General features: G+C 31.3%; 1 protein-coding gene across 4 annotated transcripts in view; it reads left to right on the top strand.

Moving 5' to 3' along the window:
- Positions 1-20,701, top strand: part of LOC148627567 (suppressor of tumorigenicity 7 protein homolog) — a 47,495-nt gene that overhangs the window by 13,296 nt on the left and 13,498 nt on the right. For 3 of the 4 annotated variants that reach the window (XM_088574910.1, XM_088574938.1, XM_088574929.1), the window contains exons 2-5: positions 12,340-12,422; positions 16,682-16,862; positions 17,980-18,150; positions 19,971-20,049. In XM_088574910.1, the coding sequence (XP_088431036.1) occupies positions 12,340-12,422; positions 16,682-16,862; positions 17,980-18,150; positions 19,971-20,049 (514 nt within the window). Of the gene's footprint in view, positions 1-5,289; positions 5,345-12,339; positions 12,423-16,681; positions 16,863-17,979; positions 18,151-19,970; positions 20,050-20,701 lie in introns of those variants that run through there. The other variant, XM_088574920.1, reaches the window with a different exon arrangement.

Genomic DNA, 20,701 nt, shown 5'->3' with positions numbered 1-20,701 from the left:
TTTAGAACTGCACGTTTGTTTCATATTGCATTATCGTTTTCATGACTCATTCCTAATCCCTTTCTTTGTGGGTTTTAGGTTTATTCACGTAACAGGATATGCTGGTGTTCACACAAAACTGCAAATCAGAAAATTAATCCTATAATTTGGCCTATTGATTACAAAATGCAAAATACTTCTTAGAACAGTATCAAAGGAATAATTTGATCAATGTGTAACACAAAGGCATGGAGGATTTTTAATTAACATTCACGATACACACATTATGTCAGGCTTTTAAGTGCATGTAGTATTAGCAGTTGCACAATAATAGATTTGCACTTCATTTTGAGTATGAGGTTGTACTTAGCCATCTAAATCATGCTGTTTCAACAAGAATTGGATTTTTGTTGATTGTACTTGCATTTAGATTAAGTGATCAACCTTGTTATGGCTACATATAGAAATATAACTAGGTTTTGGAGAGTAATGGACAGGTAACAGCATGCCCATTCATGTACTGTAGAGGGTTTTTCTCCCCCTTAATTGGCCTTGTACTAAAAAATTTCAAGGGACTGTGTATGAAACGACACATAATTCACGAAAAAAACAACAATTGTATCCCCATTTCAGGATGAAGTGGGCACCAATATATTTAATAATGCATATCTATTCCTTGATTTTTCTGTATACTTGTAAAAAAACACTGAATTTTTCTGGTGAAAAACTTTTATTCTATACTTCCATTGTCTTCTATGGTAGCTTCCTATATGTATTATACTTGGATATGTCTATCTACCTATGTTCATTGCTTCCATTTTATTATCCTCTCCTATTCGTTCATGTTGGCCAATAAAGGTAATGTAATGTTATAGCTGTTTTTCTAAGAAATGGTGATATTTACTTTGTCGACTTTGTTTTTTATCTTTATTCTGTAAGTTTCTTTTAAGTCAATGGAAATCTGAATGACAGTTGTTTATACATGTATAAGGCCAAATAAAATTATACCTCTGTTTCCTGTTACTTAACTGACTCATGCCTTTGACTGACTTATTTTCAAGTTATCAAACAACAAATAGTACCACAAAATGACCTGACATTTTACAAATGAAGTCAATTTTTGGTTTCCACAAAGTCCTGGTGGTTAATAATAATCTCTATGAAATTTGGGAGAAAAAAGGAAATGAATTTTTAAAAAACCTGACCTACCGACCCATTTTTTTTCTGACATGTACCAGGAAACGGAGGTATAATTTTATTTGGCCTAGGTATTCTTATCACATATTTGACATGATCACTGAAGCTACCAGTATTTATAAAAGATGTGGGGACAAGCTTGTATGTAGCTTGCCATGTTTGAAAACCAAAAAAATATATATCAATTTTACACATGTATATATATAGGTCGGTCTGAAAAATTCCCAACGATATATATATATATATAAATGCAACTTTCATTATCTTTATTATTAATGCTGTAGACTGATTGAAATACAGTACATGTACATTATTTATGACAAATTATCTTAGCTGCAGGCAGATATAAACTGTGCCAGGTGTACCAGTGTATTGTAAGCAAACTGCTGCTAAAGATTTATCATCTGATTTGTCATAATTTTCTCATCTATCTGTTAAGTGTACCCTCAAACTGAAATGTGCATGATTATATTGCTTACAATTCTTACCCTGTGTATTAAAGCCCCAATAGTAATGATAGTGTATTGTATTTACTGGGCCAATAGCAGATATGTTAAGAAACCATTTGCTGTAAAATTTGCCATAATGTCACATCCTCTTACTTCAGTCTCAAAAATATTTACTTGTACATATGTATTAGATATTTATAATGCTAAGGTCTAGGGCATTTAAAGAACCTGGGTCGTTTTCCATAGAATTCTGACCTGAAGTTGAGCAAATTTTAAAAATTATTCTAAAATTTTAAATTATGTCCAAAATGTTCATTGGAATTTGTAGAAAAAAAAATCTGTTATTCCTAAAAATGCAAATTTGCAAAAAATCAGACAGTGGAAAAATACAAAAGTCACTGAAAATTCATTTTTGCTCTAAATTGATCATTTTGAGTCTGGAATTCCAAAGTATCACTATTGCAACTGTCACAATGTATAGCGTTTTGTGTTCTGTGATTTACAAAAAAAAATACATTATCTAAAAGTGTAAGATGGTTTGTAATGTGCTTTTAGGTGGTAATGTAGTCTTTTGGCTAAAAAAAAATACAACACTTGTGCCTCACCTTTTGCTTTCTGTCCTACCTCCTGTATAGAATATGATTTCCTGGACATAATTTTTGTACTCTTTCTTGGAGTAAATGAAATTTACCTTGATCAAGACTTTTGGAGTAAGCAAGATAGGAATGGATTTTGGTATCAGTAAATCAAAGGTCAAGGTCATTCATGCTTTATATGAAATATAGCTGCAAACCTGGAGCACTGTTTTTAAATCGGAGTAAAGTTAAATAAGGCATACTCCATTTTTTCCAAAGTGAAGAATGAGGTTCACTTCAGTACATGTATGAGCTAAATTGAGACAGGGGTATTCCTAATGTGAGCTCACTCACTGAACATCTAGACAGTAGATTGTCATTTTCTATGACCCTGGTTGGTAGGAAAAGTTGCTGACATGTACAACTTAAATAGTTGACTATTCCTAAAAGGAGAAATAAGTTTCATTTCTAGATCTAACTGCACATTGTGAGATCAGGGGTTCAGATTTATTTTCAAGAGTTGAAGGTCCTTAACTTTTCAACTTTGAAATCAACAATCCACTTGAAGTCTTCAGTAAAGTTCAGTGAAAGGGGTTGAAGGTCCAGAACCTAAGTAAATGAAATTTCAAAGGTCCTAATTAAGAAATGGGGGGTTCATGCTTACCCCGGCATGTTTAGGGTTTGTCCTCTTCAGTCCTATAAAGCTGACCCTGCAAAGCATTTTATTATTTATTGCAAATTAATTAATAGGAATTAGTCCTCAAGCACAGTTTAGATTATGTACTTGTTAAGTCGAAGAAGTAGAGGTCTGTTTGCGTTATGAAGTAAAACGAGTATTAGTTGAGTACTCTCTAGGTCAGTAGTATTTTAGTGAGATGCTTTTTTTTTTTGCTGCCCCTGTTAGAACCCTATTCAAAAATCAAAATCATTTCATACATGCCTAACAAATTTTTTAGTTAAAGGAATGATTCAACCTAACATTTTACAATGGTGTCACTTGTAAAAGGTTACTTAATAAGCTACACAGACTTGTGTATATGATGTTCTGAATGTAAAACAGCTAAGAAGAGTATGCAAGTAATTTATTCATGTTAATAGGAATGGTAAAACATGATTTTATCTGATTTTTGTCTAGTCTCTTATTCCCATGATGTCTGTATGAACTTTTGTATCTGTAAAGCCTACCAATGTTTAATTGGATGTTGATTGAATATTCTGTTTGTAGGTCTTGATTCAAGTTTGTTTTGATTTCATTATCACAAACACTCCTGTATTTTTATGTTTTTTTCTAATGCTGAACTGATTTGTCACCTGAACAGGTGATAATATTTATCATGCCAATGTTAATACACTCCATAATCGAACAGAATACTAAGACAATATCTTTGTGATCATTTGGAAAATTGAATTACATGCAAATGATTTAGATGATGTTGCTTTTGCTAAACCTCCACCTTTTATACATTGTAAACCGGGAAAATTTTGCTTGTCGTCTTTTTTTTTTTTTTTTTTGAGTTTCTGCTATAAATCTGCTTTCACACTTTTTTAAATTTGTAATCTTTCATTAAATTGTACAGATATGTTCTTCAAAGAAAATATTCGCAACAGTTAAATTGCTGCTTTACAAATCTTGGCATGAAAATAGCGAAAATATAACTGCCGTGAAAATTTCATGGTTTATAGTATCACAGTAGAAAGATTTTTATAATGTATGAAAATGGTATAGGTCCAGGCATGTTATTCATCTTGTGCTATTACCTGCTGTGTTTGTCATCTATTTACACATGTCCATAGTCGTCTGTCATTTCCCAGAATTTCAATATAGTGGAAGTATCCTACTTATATGATTGTTGGTATTGACTCTCATGATTTGTCAAATTTACTGTTTCAGATTCGTCTCGTATATTGATAAGCAGATGACTGACAAAATTATAATACATGACCATTAGAACTTAAGGTCCCTTGCTTTGAATCTCATGGCATCAGTTTTGGTAAAAGAGCTGTGAAATGTTTCCCATTTCACATGGTTCACAGAATGCCATAATTTTGAACCATAAAATTGAACTGTTTAAACCATACAAGGAGCGTTGTTGCGAGCATTTGTCAAAAATAAGTCCGTCCAGGAAACCGCTCATGCTAATATTTAGTCTGGCATTAGGAGAGTAAAAGTCAAATTTAAAGTCAGTACTGAAAGTGTTAAGAATCATTTAAAGTTAACAGAGCTTTTAAACTTTTAGACAAATAATTTGCCAGAAATTCTCACAGACTTGCTAAAACATTTAGGATAGGAACAGAAACTATTGTTTATAAGAAATTTTTCTTTGAATCTTTGCTATATCAGTATATAAGTTCTTAGTTACTGTTGTTTCATATCTAGAGAAACTTATTTATGTATAGAAATCTTTATTGTCTTTGCGTACAATGCTGTAAAAATATTTTTGTTCGTAAATTATTGCAGTATCATGCAATTTTAATAGTTTTGACTTTACTTTCAGTAGAAAACTTAAACCCAGACTCAACTTCTTCAATTTACAATTACAAAAGTTTGAGGAGTATCACAACCCTTTGTCTATACATGTTCATATATCTTGCAATATCTGATAATAAGATTCTATATCTGCCTCGTTTGTTTAATTGTGACTCCATAATTACTGACAAAGCTGATAATCAATATTTATAGAAATATTAATAATAGAGGGTTAACAATTCTCAGATGTAAAAACCAGGATTAAGCTGCATCATAAATTGATAATGTTACAAGGCAACATAAACATTGTTTATGTGTAGATATATTCCTTTTCCTTGCATTACAATAATATAGATCAATAATTCTGTCTATACTTAAACATATTGGATCATTATTACCATAAATGTTAAATTGTTCTTACTTATTTTCTGTCATGAAAAATCTTGGACCTCTAATTTTCTGCCGTATCTGTAATGGTTTTCTGTACTTTAAAGGCTGAAACTGTCAAAGACAGTGTAGTTGCATTCCGTCTCCGTACAACACTGTCTTGATGACATTAATAAAAATCTATAAAAGGTCTCATAAGATGGCTTGCTTTTTATAGAAACACGGTTGGAAGAAGAATTTCCATTGGGTTATGGTCTGCATCATTATTTTTTCTGGTAAAATGTTAGATAGTAAGTTCATAATTTATTTATATCATTTCGTTTCATTCTGTATCATTCTTGTGCTCTGTTTCATCCATAATTTGTCATGTCATTTGTAGAGTAATTGTGATGATTCCATGGTGTTATGCATGCTTCGTGTTTAACAAGCCATAAATGATAAGTTCACAGTCAAGTGTTATTTTATGTCTCTACCCTATAGCATTAATACATGTACATGTTGCTTTAGATATGTATATGTAATTCTTAAACTGCTTGTGTAAGACTGCTTAATTGGTCTGTGTAATGGAGGATAACTGAGTCATTTAAGTAGGTCCAATTTACTGTAGTATGCAGGAGTCTGTGTTACTCATCAGGGATTGACTTTCAAAATTTTTTCCACTAACTAAATTAAACAAGTACTGAAAATTTACACCTGCTAAATTTATGTTTTATGGGTTATTTCTGGACTTTACTTATGTGACATATAGAATTCCACTGGCAAATTTTAGCAAGTAGAAATAATTTCTACTAGCAAAATTGAATTTCAACTTGCACTTAAAAATTTAAGAAGTATTTCCCCTTAAATTTGATCACTGCTCATATTTGCTGACAGACTGTTGATTTTATGATAACTTTTATTATATTTCTCTTATCTATTCTTATTTTCATAGCTCTGAACTTTGGGTTGAAAGCCTTCAAATATTTACCAACCTTGAACATATTTGTACTTCTCAAATGAAAAATACAGTGTATGTTCAATAGTGCATGTAAAGTATTTTGTATTGCCTTTTTTCTGTTAATAATTGATCACCTGAAATAATTCAGTGATGTAGAAATCTATTATTTTCAAATATAATAGAGCACTGAATTACATAAATGTTTTTAGATTGTAGAATTTCACTAAAATTTCCAGAAATTTTCAATAGAAAACATTTTACAACTATGAATATAACATTTGCTCATGAGCCTAGCTTATTAAAGTTTGGTGCATAGTTGTTTTTCTTCACTTCACACCTAGAAATTTATCTGCTTTCACACTTGATGGTTTTATGAAAAAAAGGAAAAATACTGAAGTGGTGAAAGTCTGGAAATGTGTTCCTGTACTTTGTTGTTTAAGGTTAATTTGAGATGTGAGGGAGGGTGGTTTACACCTTGAAGGGGACGCAACAGTCAAACCTGACATGAGTTACCTTCAAAAGGAAAGCAAAATTATGGTCTCATTAGACAGGTGGTCTATTTATACAGGTTAATGTTACATAGAATGCATATATGTAGATGCTCTAAAACAGGAATTCGGAGTTTCTGTCGGAAGTGACATATTCCAGAACAGAGATGAGTCCAATTACTTTCAATGTAATTGATTAAATTACAGTTAACTAACTAAGGGGGTTTTTAACGTCCTTGACTACCCTGTTGGGTCTTGCACGGACGGCAAATTACAGTTACTTTGTCAAATGTATGATTAAATTAAATTAATGATTACAGCATTTCTGAATGTAATTGATAAAATTAATGATTACATTGGCAGGTAATCATGATTACATCTGATTACAATGAATTTGCAAATAACTTTGAATTAACTGAAAGGTTTGACATATTTTGTTTATGTTATTTGTATTTTTCATAAGGCCTTAAATTCTTTGAATTTAATCTGTAATATTATTTTTTAAAGTATAGTAGAACATTAACCTTCACCAATTTATTAAACCACATAGATACATTAAAGATATGGAAGTTAAATATAACAATATGTGACTTTCACTAAAATTTTTGTGAACCATTGCACTTGATTCCTATACAGTGCCCTTAGGGATATTTGAATATAAAAGAAAATAGCCGTAATACCCTTGGGTTTTACTTATGTACTTCTTATCAAATTCATTAAAACATTTGTATAGGATCTTTTCATAGCTCAAACAAACGTTTTCATTAGAATAATTAGATTTTTGTTTTTACTTGTTGGTATTGAACTTTTTGTAATATCTGCACAAAAAAAAAGAAGGAGAAACATTTTACTCTATTTTTGTTGTTGATTTAATGCATTGTCCATAGATACCATTTGAGGTTTTTAATATTTCCATGGTAATCATAATGTAATCATAGATAATCAGAATTACAGGATATTTTGAAAAGTAATGGATTAAATTAAATTACATGTAATCAATTTTTGGGGTTTTTTTTGGCTGATTAATGATTACAATGATTACTTGAAGGAATGTAATCAATTACAGCTGATTAATGATTACAGTTACAATTACCCCCATCTCTGGTTAAGAAGTGATTGTTTGAACTTGTAACTCAGATGTACTATGTATAGTATAGGAGTCTTGCACATTCCTTTAATCAAAAAACATAGTGGTGTATTATAAAAAAAAATGTTATTTGAATACAAATAGCTCTGACCCTCAATTATTTTCTAATAGAGTGTGGGTGACATCCTATTAAAGATGCTCCACTGAAATGCTCACATTATGAATGGCTCAAAATTGTTCTGTCAAAGATTAATTAAGGGAACCAAGATCCTAAAAATGTAATCCAGGGACAAAGACCAAACATGGAAACCAGACAAACACAACAAAGAACATAAAATAAACAAAATGATGCATACAAAGTAACAAAAGTAAATGAGCAACTCGGACTCCTCTTAGGGAGCATGGGGAGCATGGATCAGGTACACCATTAGTACAAGCGTCCTCTGCTTTTCTAGAAACACCCTCCGAGTTGCTCATAAAAAGTCAAGTCTTGAGTAGACAAAAGAGGAGAGAAAAACTATGACATGTTGAACAAACCAGTTTTCATGGTGCAGATGGATACACCTTGAGGATTCACAAGTTCATGATGACGACTGTAAAACTTCTGTTGTGATAACTTAATCTTATAGTGACATATTTTGGAAATGACATATGCAGGTAGGAAGTGATTGTTTGAACTTTTACAGTAACTTTCCTACAACCATGACACTCTTGTTATCAATCAGCTGAACAATACAAAGGATTGACAAAGCTTTTGTATGTTCTATTGTAAGAGTTGATGAGTAGGTAGCCACTCACTCATGAAAATTTACATGGACAGATGTAAGGCAGCCAATACTGCTATGTTTCACATTATATGGAATTTTCTCAGCTTATGAATATTATTCACGATGTGTTTTGAGGGAATTTAGTGTGTTTTTTTACATAATTGGTATTTTTTGTTGTTTAGTTATTGCATTTAGCAATTGACAGAAACATATTCAATGTATTTTTGTACTAGCTAACACAGGAAAAGTACTAATGTGGAAAACTATTGGTTTTGAATATTGTTAATATTTTTCCAAGAAAAAAAGCTTTAAACCCACAGTTCCCCAAGTGGATAGCAAATATGAAATGGCAAGATAAAGTAAAACAATAAATTTCTTATATTAATACTTCCATGAAATGAACAATAACTTGAAGTTCCAATGTTGTGCTATTATTTATTTGAATTGTCCCATCTCAATTGCTGAATCCATTGAATACTGGTTTTTAAATATATGCATTGAAATATACTCCTTCAAAGTATCTACTTTAACAATACTTGGATTCTTATAAATTTCTTGCACATGTTTTCATATTATTTAAAATGTACAAGTACAAAATGTATTTATAGTTCTGATGAAATTTAATACACTTAAGCCATATGTATAATTCCAATAAAATCATTTTTCACATAAAACACTCAATTCAGAGTTTTATATCATAGCACTTAATCCAGAACGTCAATTATAATGAAAATAAAACTAAGAAATATTCTCCATATAATTCCAGTTACATGTATATCATTGCATTTAATCCCAAGCTGTACTTTCAATGAAAAAAAGCAATCTACATATAAATCTTTAATTTAAAAATAACCATTGCACTACATTCCAAACTACATTTTATGGTAATGAAAATCATTGCACTTTAATAATGCACTAAGTCCCAAACTATTACATTTGAATGAAAATCATAGCACTTTGATAATCCACAAAAGTTTCCAGGAAAACAGCATTTAAATCCAAAGCTATAAAGTCAATGAACTGCACATAATCCAAAGAAGTTTTTAATGTAAATAACACTTATTCCAAATCTCAAATTTCATTGAAAATCATTGCACTTATAATACCAAATTATAATTTCAATCAAACTCAGTGCACTAAATCCCAAACTATAACACAAATGAAAGTTATTATTAACATGAAACTTAATCCCAAACTATGAAAACCAGTGCAGTTAATCTGGTTAATTCAGTTAATTCACTTTTAAGCCTGCTCATACTCAAAATTGAATGAAATAAACTCAAAGCACTGTATCAAAAATTGTAATTCAGGTGAACCTCAAACTGTTTGCATTTTGTATAAGGCTTGTTCCTTAACTATAGTATGAATCACATACTCTCCATTAAAAGGGCACCTTGGTAGGCCTATTCCAGTTTTATGATGGAGGGAATGAATATATTTTTTTCATTTTTATAATAATATATAAGAATTCTAGAAAGTCTTGTGTATTCCTTATAACAACATGATGGTGCATTATCAAGAAAGTCAAATTTGAGTAAAAGAAGCTCCACCCCTCAAATACCAAGCCTAAATTCAAATTTAGTCTAATAAGACAGGTTGTCGTGTTGTGGCTAAGACACTGAGGTTCGTATGTATTAGACAAGTACCAGGTAGGCAGTTTTCTGTAACTTAACTGAGGAACTAGATTTTTTTTTCCAATTCCATGTGAATTATCATTTTGCTTGGTTTTTGTTCTAGAGGACTTTTTGCTTGAATAATTATGAGCTTTTAAACAAGGCATATGAAGTACATATGGCAGCTATTACAAGCCTTTCAACTTGGTAAACAAAGTAACATTGACATTGTAACACTTAGAATATTGCGTAATTCTTTACATGCTGGCAATTATGGCCAGTACTTATGACAGCTCAGATAGCTGGAGAATGAAATTGCAGCTATCATTATAGAACATCAAATTAGGTGTTCTGTGATAGGAATATTTATGTCTTTTCTGGCAGAATTTGTTTGTTTTAAAGAGTATTTATATGACCTGAACATGTATTTTTTCTAAATTGAAGAATTTGTTAATTCTCTTTTCTTGATTTTATTGCCATTCAGATTGATCTTGTTAGGAATCTAATTTGATTATTTATGAGTGTAAATGATAGCATCTGTAAGAGGCTATGGGAATGTAGGTTTTAAATAAAGGGGGCAAAATCATTCAAAAAAATATGCATCATTTAAAAATTAGTTATGTGAAAAGGAAAGGGAAAGAAAATTCACTATGGTTTCAACCCACTCAAACTGATTCCTTTAATACATCTAAGAAATCTTTTTGGGAAATTTACTACAACACTTGCAATTATATCTCACATTGCAGAACTGTTGAAATGACCGTGAAACAATATTGTTTAAAATAACACAAAAAATAAAATTCATTTTTATACCCCACTGCACAAGTGGGTGATTTATTGGAATCACTTTCCATCTGTTATGCCTGTCTGAATAGCCTCAATTACATCAGGTACTACTTATCAGATTGATTTTAAATTTGGTTTATACATGTAGCTTCATAGTGATGGAGCATATGATAAAAGCAAAACAAACAAAGGCGATACTTTACATGGAGACATAGCAGTGCAACTTCTTGTTTGCCTAATAAATACTTTTAATACTTCATGAATTTACAGTTTGCCGTTAACATATAACTTCTTTACTTTAATAACCTACAAGAGAATGAGGACAGAACCCAAGTCTTGGAAACTTTCATGTTTGATAGATATAGCACTGTTATGCCATGGAAGGGTAATGGGAAAGCATGATTTGACTCACAAAATTATACCTCAGCTGCCAAGGACTGAACCTTAGAATTTCATGGTGATGAGCCAGCAACAAACCTGTTCAGTTTAAAAATTAATCCCTTAGCCAAGTCAATTAACTGACTATTTAAATCTATTACCTACTACATGCAGATAGGCCCTCCTGCCACACTCCCCCACCTCAAGAGTCTACATACACTGATCGACTCATAACAACTTGCCCACTAGCTACACAAACCCCCATGGGATTTTTAGTTGGGTGCGAAATGTAAAGTGGTTTGTGAAGAAGTATAATATCTAGACTATTATACTTCCATGGATATACTTAAATCACACAATTTTTTAAAGAAAAGAGTTGTATTTTGTAACATGTTATTAATCAATAGAATTAAACTACCGGTACATGTAATTCAAATTTGATGTTTATCAGACTTGTTGCCGTCTGTTCGTCTGTTCAAGACCTTAATGGGTAGTCAAGGATGTTCAAGATCTGACTTGTCTTTTTTATTTCCAAAAAGTTGCTGAAGTTCATAGCTTCACTATCTTCCTCCTCTCATTCAATGTATATATGATTATCTAGCTAAAGATTTGGTTTACATTTGTTAAAGATATTAGGCTCTAGTTAATGTGTTACAATTAAAATACAATCTACTGGTGAATCACTCATTCATCACTTAGACACATTGTTAAAGATATACCGATAACCTGAGGCAAAAAAATTAAGTTTTTGAAGAAGGTTTTCAGGATGTCTTGATCATTAACTTAATTGCAGCAACTGAAACTTGATTTTTTTTCCTGTTCAATGTAAAATATATTGGTTTTACAGGCTGTTTGATATTTATTTTTTTCATTTTTTAGTTGTCTTTCGCCAATTTGTTATTGACATGTTTTTTATTATTTTTAAATTATTTAGGCAAAAAAAATAATGTCTGTTTCCTGCCACCTTACCTACACAATTATTTACAGTACCCTAAACATTTTATGGCCATTTGGTCTTAAGTATTGTTAAAGTATAGAATTTCCCTCCATTAACTCAATGTAAATGTTTTTGAAAGATAATTTTACTGCCTGCCTACCCTATTTTTTTTCTTGCTGGTTGCAGGAAAAAAGACTACTTCTGCTCTTTTTCTTTGTTTCCATGTTTTCTGTTTTTTTTTAGAATTAAGTTGATAAAATTCTGTCTAGTTTTTATTATTTTCTATTTGCAGCAACCATGTTTTTGAACACACTGACACCAAAGTTTTATGTAGCATTAACAGGAACATCTTCACTGATATCTGGTTTAATTTTGGTAAGTTTACTAATTTGTCAGACAAAGTCATAACACATCTAATTGACAATAATTTAATACACAATGCTATAAAGCACATGATGTTCCACTGCCATGGGCAAATGGTTAGTTACACCTGGGTAAATGGCCTAGCACACCTGGGCATATTGGATTGGTAAAAACTGTTCATGGTCAATCAAAATCCAAGAAATTAACAAGTAAGGGGATAATTCAATTCATTCATACATTCATGTCTTTATTTCCTCTAATAGAGTTTACAACATGTGTAAATATATACAAGAATGTTGAGCTATATGTACATGAACACAAAAGATAAGCAGTTATAACATATATCATAATACCAATATGAGAAAGATATGTGCAAAACAAAATATGCAATATTATCAATAATATTACGCATCAGATACATTTTAACACCATATATTGCTGACAATCGCGCTTGTAGCGATCAAGCACAAGATCAACTTTATATAGAGTTCTGTTCAATATACGGTTAAAGTCTGCAGCAGATTGAACTCCATGCATGAAACACAATGTACAGAAATCGTTCAATTTAGATTTAACCAGTTCAGTTGTTTCCCAAGCATAACACAGTATAAGATATCTGGGTTATAGAAGGTTGCAGTCTCACCATATGCACATGCTTTGTTCTTCCTGCAACATGGAAAGGCAAAAACAGGTCTAAGAGTTAGATATGTCCATCCCTGTGTTAGTCTGACCATGGTCACACTTAAGGATACCTTTTTTTTGTATAATCTAAAACTCTTAAAACTTTCCATCTGCCATACAAGAAACTGTAGTTATTTTAAGATATGCACCAATTCTTTTGTGGTTTTGACTCAAAAGTTGTCAAAAACAAGTTCAACTTATATTAGTTTAACTTGTCATTTTTCTTTTTTCTTTTTTTTTTAAATAGAAAAGGTATAACAATGCCAGTCAAGCTGAATATTGGTCTTTTTACACGCTGCCACACAAAGTGGTGAGGTATTATGTGATACCCTCCACACAAAATGGTGAGGTATTATGTGATATTTTTACACCCAGCCACACCAAGTTTTGAGGTATTATGTGATACCCTGCCACACAGAGTGTTGAGGTATTATGTGATACCCTACACACAAAGTGGTGAGATATTGTGATACCCTGCCACACAAAGTGTTGAGGTATTATGTGATACACTCCACACAAAGTGGTGAGGTATTATGTGATACCCTGCCACACAAATTGGTAAGGTATTATGTGATACCCTCCACACAAAGTGGTGAGGTATTATGTGATATTTTTACACCCTGCCACACAAAGTGGTGAGGTATTATGTGATACCCTGCCACGCAAAGTGGTGAGGTATTATGTGATACCCTCCACACAAAGTGGTGAGGTATTATTTGATACCCTCTGTAATATTGCATTGTACTTTAAACTATGTCCACACCACAAGTCTTGTTTTATATTAATTTTTCTTTCCATCATGAAGTATACATGTACATGATATAGGTTTGAAGCAGGAGTATTTTCCACTGTGCAGTGAGAATGTTTAGATACTATAAACCACATAATCAATTGATTCTGATTAAACTATATGTAAAGATTGAATATTATTTGTTGATGTGTATGATGGAAGATAATAAGTAGCTTCTTCAGTAATATAATCTAACTTAAGGGTTTCAGTGAGTCCAAGTAGAATAAGTGCATGCATTTTGGTCCCCTGACGTTACAAAAATTGTATTGATTATATTTTTTTTAATTACGAAATTTTGCAGGAGTTATGGGACTTAGTTGAATTAATACATGCTACGCTGTAGGAGCACTTTGTTGACACAACTCCTCATACACCTCTGGGTTTCATACAAATTTTGTAGAATTGTTACGCACCATATATAGTTCATAATAGGTTTCCACAAATTTCACAGGAGTTATGGGACTTTGTTGAATTTGCATGTGCTACACTAAAGGGCCCCTAGTAGGACCAGTGTGTTGTAAAGAATAGGCAAAAAACAGAACTAAGCTTGTAGAAAAGATATCTGGCCAGTGGTTTGATGCTCAGCCCATAGAACTCTTGCGGTGTGTACTCTAGTTGGCTGAATAGGGTAGCCCTTACTTTCAAGGTTGTCAGGAAAACCTGAACGCAAACCTTTGTGGGCCAATATGTGTGAACAGTACCACACTTCATTCAGGCCCAAGACCCTATCTGTAGTGTTCTTACAGAGAAGGTTCTTTGAGCAGCAATAGTTTGCAAGTTTGCCATTCTTGTCTATTTCTTCCATTTTCTGGTGGCAGTCAAAATTTTGCTTTTTCTTGTTACCCTGTTCCTATTTTATATTTCTTATTGATTCTTTTTTAATTTGTTCTTGTCCTGATCATGCATGATTATGTGCAACTGGATGCTAACCAGACAACAATTAATCAATCTACACTTTGGACAATTTTTTTTGCAGCAGCAAGGGATATATGGCTGATTACAGTATACATATGCTTATAATTTGATATCATTTTGACGTCTTGAGGGGCAAATTTAAATCCTTTAGATATTGAATTCTGTGTTATTCAATACTATCATACTTATTATTAAATTTTACATTTTACATTTGTCTGATGCTACATAATTCATGTAGTCTCTTGGGTGAAATGCATTTTGAAACTTTCAAGGCTGATTTTCTTTCCCAATTCTAATGTTAACAGCTACAAGCAATATGTAATGTTTAATTATTATTGATAAGGAATTGCCAACTTGGGAATGCCATATTTGTTTACTCATAATTTTAGTTAAAACCATTACAATAGAAATTATGCAACAATAAAAACAATTTGCCCTTCTGTAATTGTGTATCTATGGAAAATATATTTAATCAAAATTCAAAATCTCATTTCTACTACAAAATAAATTACAATTTCATTTAAAGTTGAAACATTAAAATGTTAAAATTGGAATTGTAATGATGATAGAAAATTTGAAACAGAAAAAGGAATGAGTTTGTCAGAAATCAATAACATTACAGTCTGTATTAAGACAATTTAACTAGACACTCTCCTGGATTTAATATTGATTATTTTCTGTTCTCCATCTTTGGAAAATTGCCTTTTATAAGATAATTCTGGATGCATCCATCAAGAGAAGCATTATAGGAAATATAATTAGTCAACACTGTCACTCGTTCAGTGTTAAGGAATGGCTTTTTAACTTGGCTTACCCTGCAGGTTACCTTTTTTCTCCCACAGGAATATTTCTACAATTTTAGATAATTTATCTTGACTTGAAACTGTACAATGAAACTTGAGGGACTTTAAAATGAATTTGGTTTAGAGAGTTGGTTTACCAAGGTTCAAAATACTATGTAATTGATGTAAAGGAATTTTATATTTAAAATATATCAACCTATGTGTCTTACACATTTTTCAAGAGCAGCCCTGCTAATTACATGCATATACACACAATGTACATAACAGTTTATGTTGTATTGCTTATCAAATGTGAATATTGCATCTTGTATCTTTGGAGTGGGCTCATATAGGCATTGCCTGCTGCCCAATCCTTTTCAGCCTTATACTGACTGAAATGCTGTTTAAACATAAACAAAATGAACTTTAAAAATGTCTGGTTCAGACAGGTTTTTTAAAAATTATTTAGGTTTGGATTAGACAAGTTATTATACTTAGCAATTAAAGGCTATTTTTTTTTTACTCTTTTATTAATTTCCATTTCACTATAAAACAGAAACATAATGAAACCTGTGTAAAACAATCCCCTTTTGGACTTAAAGTATGTAAGGGTTAGATACATGTAGGTGTTCGGTTTATACAAGTTTAAAATACATTTAAAATTGATATCTAAGGGGACATTTAAATGAGTCTGGTTTATACAGTTTTTTTGTTTTGATTATTCAAGGTTCATTTAAGACTGGTTTCATTGTAATTATGAATCTTACAGTTATGGTAGTACTGTAAAATAGTGATTAATAATATCTGAGATATGTCTAATATGAATACCAGTATTACTGAAGACTTGGGCAAGACCAATTTCAAATGATATTTTTTCAGAAATAAAATTGTCATTGGGAATGATCTAACTGAGATATACATATGTTTACAAATCAAGACTTCACTAACTTATATGGGTTATCAGGGTATAAGTTAAAAGTATGACCTTACAAAATATCTTGACATTGAACAATAAAGAGCATTGAAACAATGAGAATAAAGTGACTTATATTTCATATATCAGCTATAATTTGGTCTTACATCAGTTTTATTTATCATTACAGATATTTGAATGGTGGTATTTTAAGAAGTATGGAACATCATTTATTGAGCAAGTGTCACTCAACCACATATCCCCTTTGCTTGGTGGAGCAGAAGGACAGCCAACAGAGAACAACAACACAAATACAACCAGTAACAATACAACTACAACACAGAACCAACAAACACAACAATCTATGCCAGGTGAGGCAGAAACACAAAAAAAACTAAATAAAACAATCAAATGAAACAGTTGATGCCCAATGAGACAGAAACAATATAAATACAACACAGAACCAACAAATAAAACAGTCTATGTCAGGTTAGACATACCAAAACATGTGTGAAGCAAGATAGAAACAAACAACTAAACATAGAACATGTAAACACAGAAATTTAATTGAAATCATGTCAGTTAAAACAAGATAGAAACAAAAAAAATTAAGTTAACACAGAACCTCTGACTACTTAAACTTAAAAAAAATGGTGTAACTCAAAGGGGAAAAAGGACATTGTGAAATACTGAATTCAATTCAAATATTAAGATTAAAAAAATTGTAAAGCCATAGTGTATTACCCATTTTTTTTATCAGTATTAATACAGAAAATGCTTGCAGCAAATCAATTTGTTTAAATGCTGAACTTATACCATATCATAAAGTATGATTAGTGAGATATAAAATGATTTAGTGATCTTCAATACAATTATTTACTTTGCACTCTATGTAAGGAGACTGATAACAATAAAGGCCTTGGGAAACAGTCATAAAATTAACAGGCATTATATATATTTAGAAATAAATGCGACTTTCTTTATTGCATTTAATCAAAAACTATGAGGTTGTTTATTAAATAATGGTTTTTCATTGTTGATCTGTTCACCAATATTTAGAAATTTACCCCCAAAAATATTGTTGTGAAGGTTTTTGTTTTCTCTCTTTAGTCTTTTTTTATGATCAATCTCACTGTGTACTTCAAGTTTTTGAATGGCTAATTTGTAAAAAAAAGTTTGGGTGATTTATGGTGTCTAGTAATAAGTTATTGATAATTTGTGAATCATTGAAATTGAAAACATTAAATCTCACATATTATTCTTAATTAAGTTTTATTGGTAGTGAATTTCAGGGATTTGATTTAAGATGAAATCGAAAAGAAATCACAAGATCAATCTTCAGTTAACAGAGATCAATTTGTAAGAGCTAATGAGTTTCAAGGTTGAATTTACTGCAAATTGTTGATTAAATAGGGAGATTATTTTCCATTGACAGTTCAACTTTGGGTTATTGTGTTTTATTTCTAACTTCATTTTCTTTCATTTCAGAGTGTAAAGTATGGCGAAATCCTCTGAATTTATTCCGAGGTTCAGAATATCAGCGGTACACATGGGCAAGGGGCAAAGAGCCATTAACATATTATGACATGAATCTCTCAGCACAAGATCACCAAACATTTTTTACATGTGAAGCAGATGGTGGGAAACCTGAATTTGAAAGTAAGTAGAGATTTATGTAAAATTTTAGCAGGTTTGTTCTTTAAAGGAGGTTTCTTGATGGCAACACTAGTTTTAAGACTTGAATCTAGTTTTCTTATATCAGCTGCTGCTTAGTACACTAACATATTCCATTTAAATATAATGAAGCATTTACTATATTTTATCATTATTTTTAATAGTTAGTCCAAATATATTACCATACTTATTACCACTCCCCCAAATCCACAAAAATATTCCTGCTTCTGCATTCAAAGTGTCTAAGGAGGCTGTAATCTTCCCCAAACTGGCTTCTCTGTAGACAACTAATGTAATTTTGTAAAAACAAAATTGAATTGCTGGTTATCAATAATTTGTTTGATTATTCTCAGAAACACCTGTTCTCTAATTAGCAAAGCAAACTGACTCATCATGATGATGAACTTTGACCCATTCTCCATTACTAGTAGCCTTCGAGGCTATTTTAAAAGGACATCATTTGTTAAATCATCATAGTTCACTTGATAACAAACAAATATCTTTTCAGTTTGTTTCATAATGTATCAAACAGGTCAGATTTCCTTTGCCTTGAAAGGGAGATAACTGTAGCTCAATTTGATATCACATTTTATTGCAGTGGTTTTCCTTTGTAGTAAAAATGAAATAAAGAAATGTGATATTAATTTTAATTTATAGAAAGTTTTGATTTTAAGTTTAATACACATTTAAGGGAGTACCAATACAATGTACTTGTATATTTGGAAACATTAAGATTTATGCAGAAAATATGTTATTTTAACAAATGTTCTTTTAAGATAATTTCATTTCATCACTTTATTATACCCCTGCAAAAAAAGTTTGGGGTATATAGGAATCACCCCTTCTGTTTGTCTGTCTGTCTGTCTGTCTGTCTGTCTGTCCACATTCCTTGTACGTGCAACTCCTCCTTAACCCCTCTAGGGATTTTGATGAAAATTTATAGGATGGCTGAGTATCATATGTAAATTTGCATGAAAGGAATATAAATTCTATCTTTGGATTCCAAAAGAAGATAATCCAAATTATTAGTTTTACATGTTAAAACTTTTTAAGCGGAACTCCTCCTAAACTGCTCAAAGGATTTTAATGAAATTTTATATGAAGGTTGGGCATCATATGCAGATGTGCATGAAGTTATATTATAACTGTCGGAGCAATCCAAAGGGAGATAATCAAAATTATAGGTTTTACATGTTGCAACCTTGTAAGCACCATGACGACTCCTAAACCCCTCATGGGATTTTAATGAAGTATTGTAGAAAAGTTAGGTATGATATGTAAATGTACATAAAGTAATATAAATACTGGCAGCAGACTCCAAAGGGAGATAATCCAAATTATCTAGTTGTTCATATTCCCAGGAAATTTTGATCAAGTTTTTGTAGGAGTATTGTCCCTTTGAACTTAGAAATTTGCCAAAAATCCTCATAAATTACCTTGTCAGCGCATCAAAAAAATTATTCAGATATTATATAATAATTGTTAAGAGGCTTTTGCAATATCCAAGAATTATATTATGATATAACTTACTGATAAAAATTCATACTGAAAATAATCTAAAATTTGGAAACCGTACATGCATAGCTTTCATTTCTGCTCAGAACAGTTTGTGGGATGGGGGGAGACATATGTTTTTGCCAACAAAAACAAACTTAGATATTAATTAATGTCAATACAGAAACTTAACAATATTTCTAGATTAACTATTTAAAAATAAGCAAAACAATCAGTTAGTTAACAGTAAATAAAAATTAGGATATTAACCAAGTGTATACCTATTAATGTATGTTAAATGTTTTTATCAGTAATGCAAAGGGCCTGGAGAGAAAGAAATCCTCAGTCTCGGATCAAAGCTGCAAAAGATGCATTAGAGAAAAATCCTGAGTAAGTAACCATGTCATGCCCTGTCAAACCCTTTAAAAAGTACTAAAAGCAACTAAAGAATGTCTATCAAATTATATTCACAATCTTGAGTAAGTGGTCATATTGAGCACTGTGTAGAGTAAAACGAGAGAAAAAGTCTACTTAAATTGAAGTAGCCATTCTATGCTACAAATAACCTGAAAATGACTTGTGTCTGTACATTTATATGTCTGTCTTTTGATGGAATTAATATGATAAAAACTATTTGTCCATCAACATACATGTATCCAAAGGTTACTCAAAATACAAAATTGAATATTTTTTTTGTACAATGTTTGTCTTCATGGAGGGAAACCTCCTTTCAATTTTCATTGTTTTCTTAATTTTTGTTTTTTGGTCAATAGTCACAAAACTGTTTACACCAAAAAGAAAAAGTTAAAGGCATGCCCTCTCTCAATGACTGGGTGGTATATTCTAATCCCCTTGTCTGTCCATCCCTCATTCCATTTGTCCAAATTTCTTTGCAATTATCTAGGCTCCCAATTTATGGACTGATTTCAAATTTGGTGTGTACTTTTATGTGGATGGGATATGTGTTTTGAAATGTTTTGGATGCTGTATGATGTCAGTTCTGTACAAGTAGGGGTATGCCTAGACAATGTGTGCAACTTAA

Source organism: Perna viridis, chromosome 1 (assembly GCF_037379345.1).
Source record: "Perna viridis isolate PV_CMFRI_1.1 ecotype Kerala chromosome 1, ASM3737934v1, whole genome shotgun sequence".
Classification (NCBI taxonomy): Eukaryota; Metazoa; Mollusca; class Bivalvia; order Mytilida; family Mytilidae; genus Perna; species Perna viridis.
Note: the sequence above shows the minus strand (reverse complement) of the source record. Positions and strands in the feature narration are given on the sequence as shown.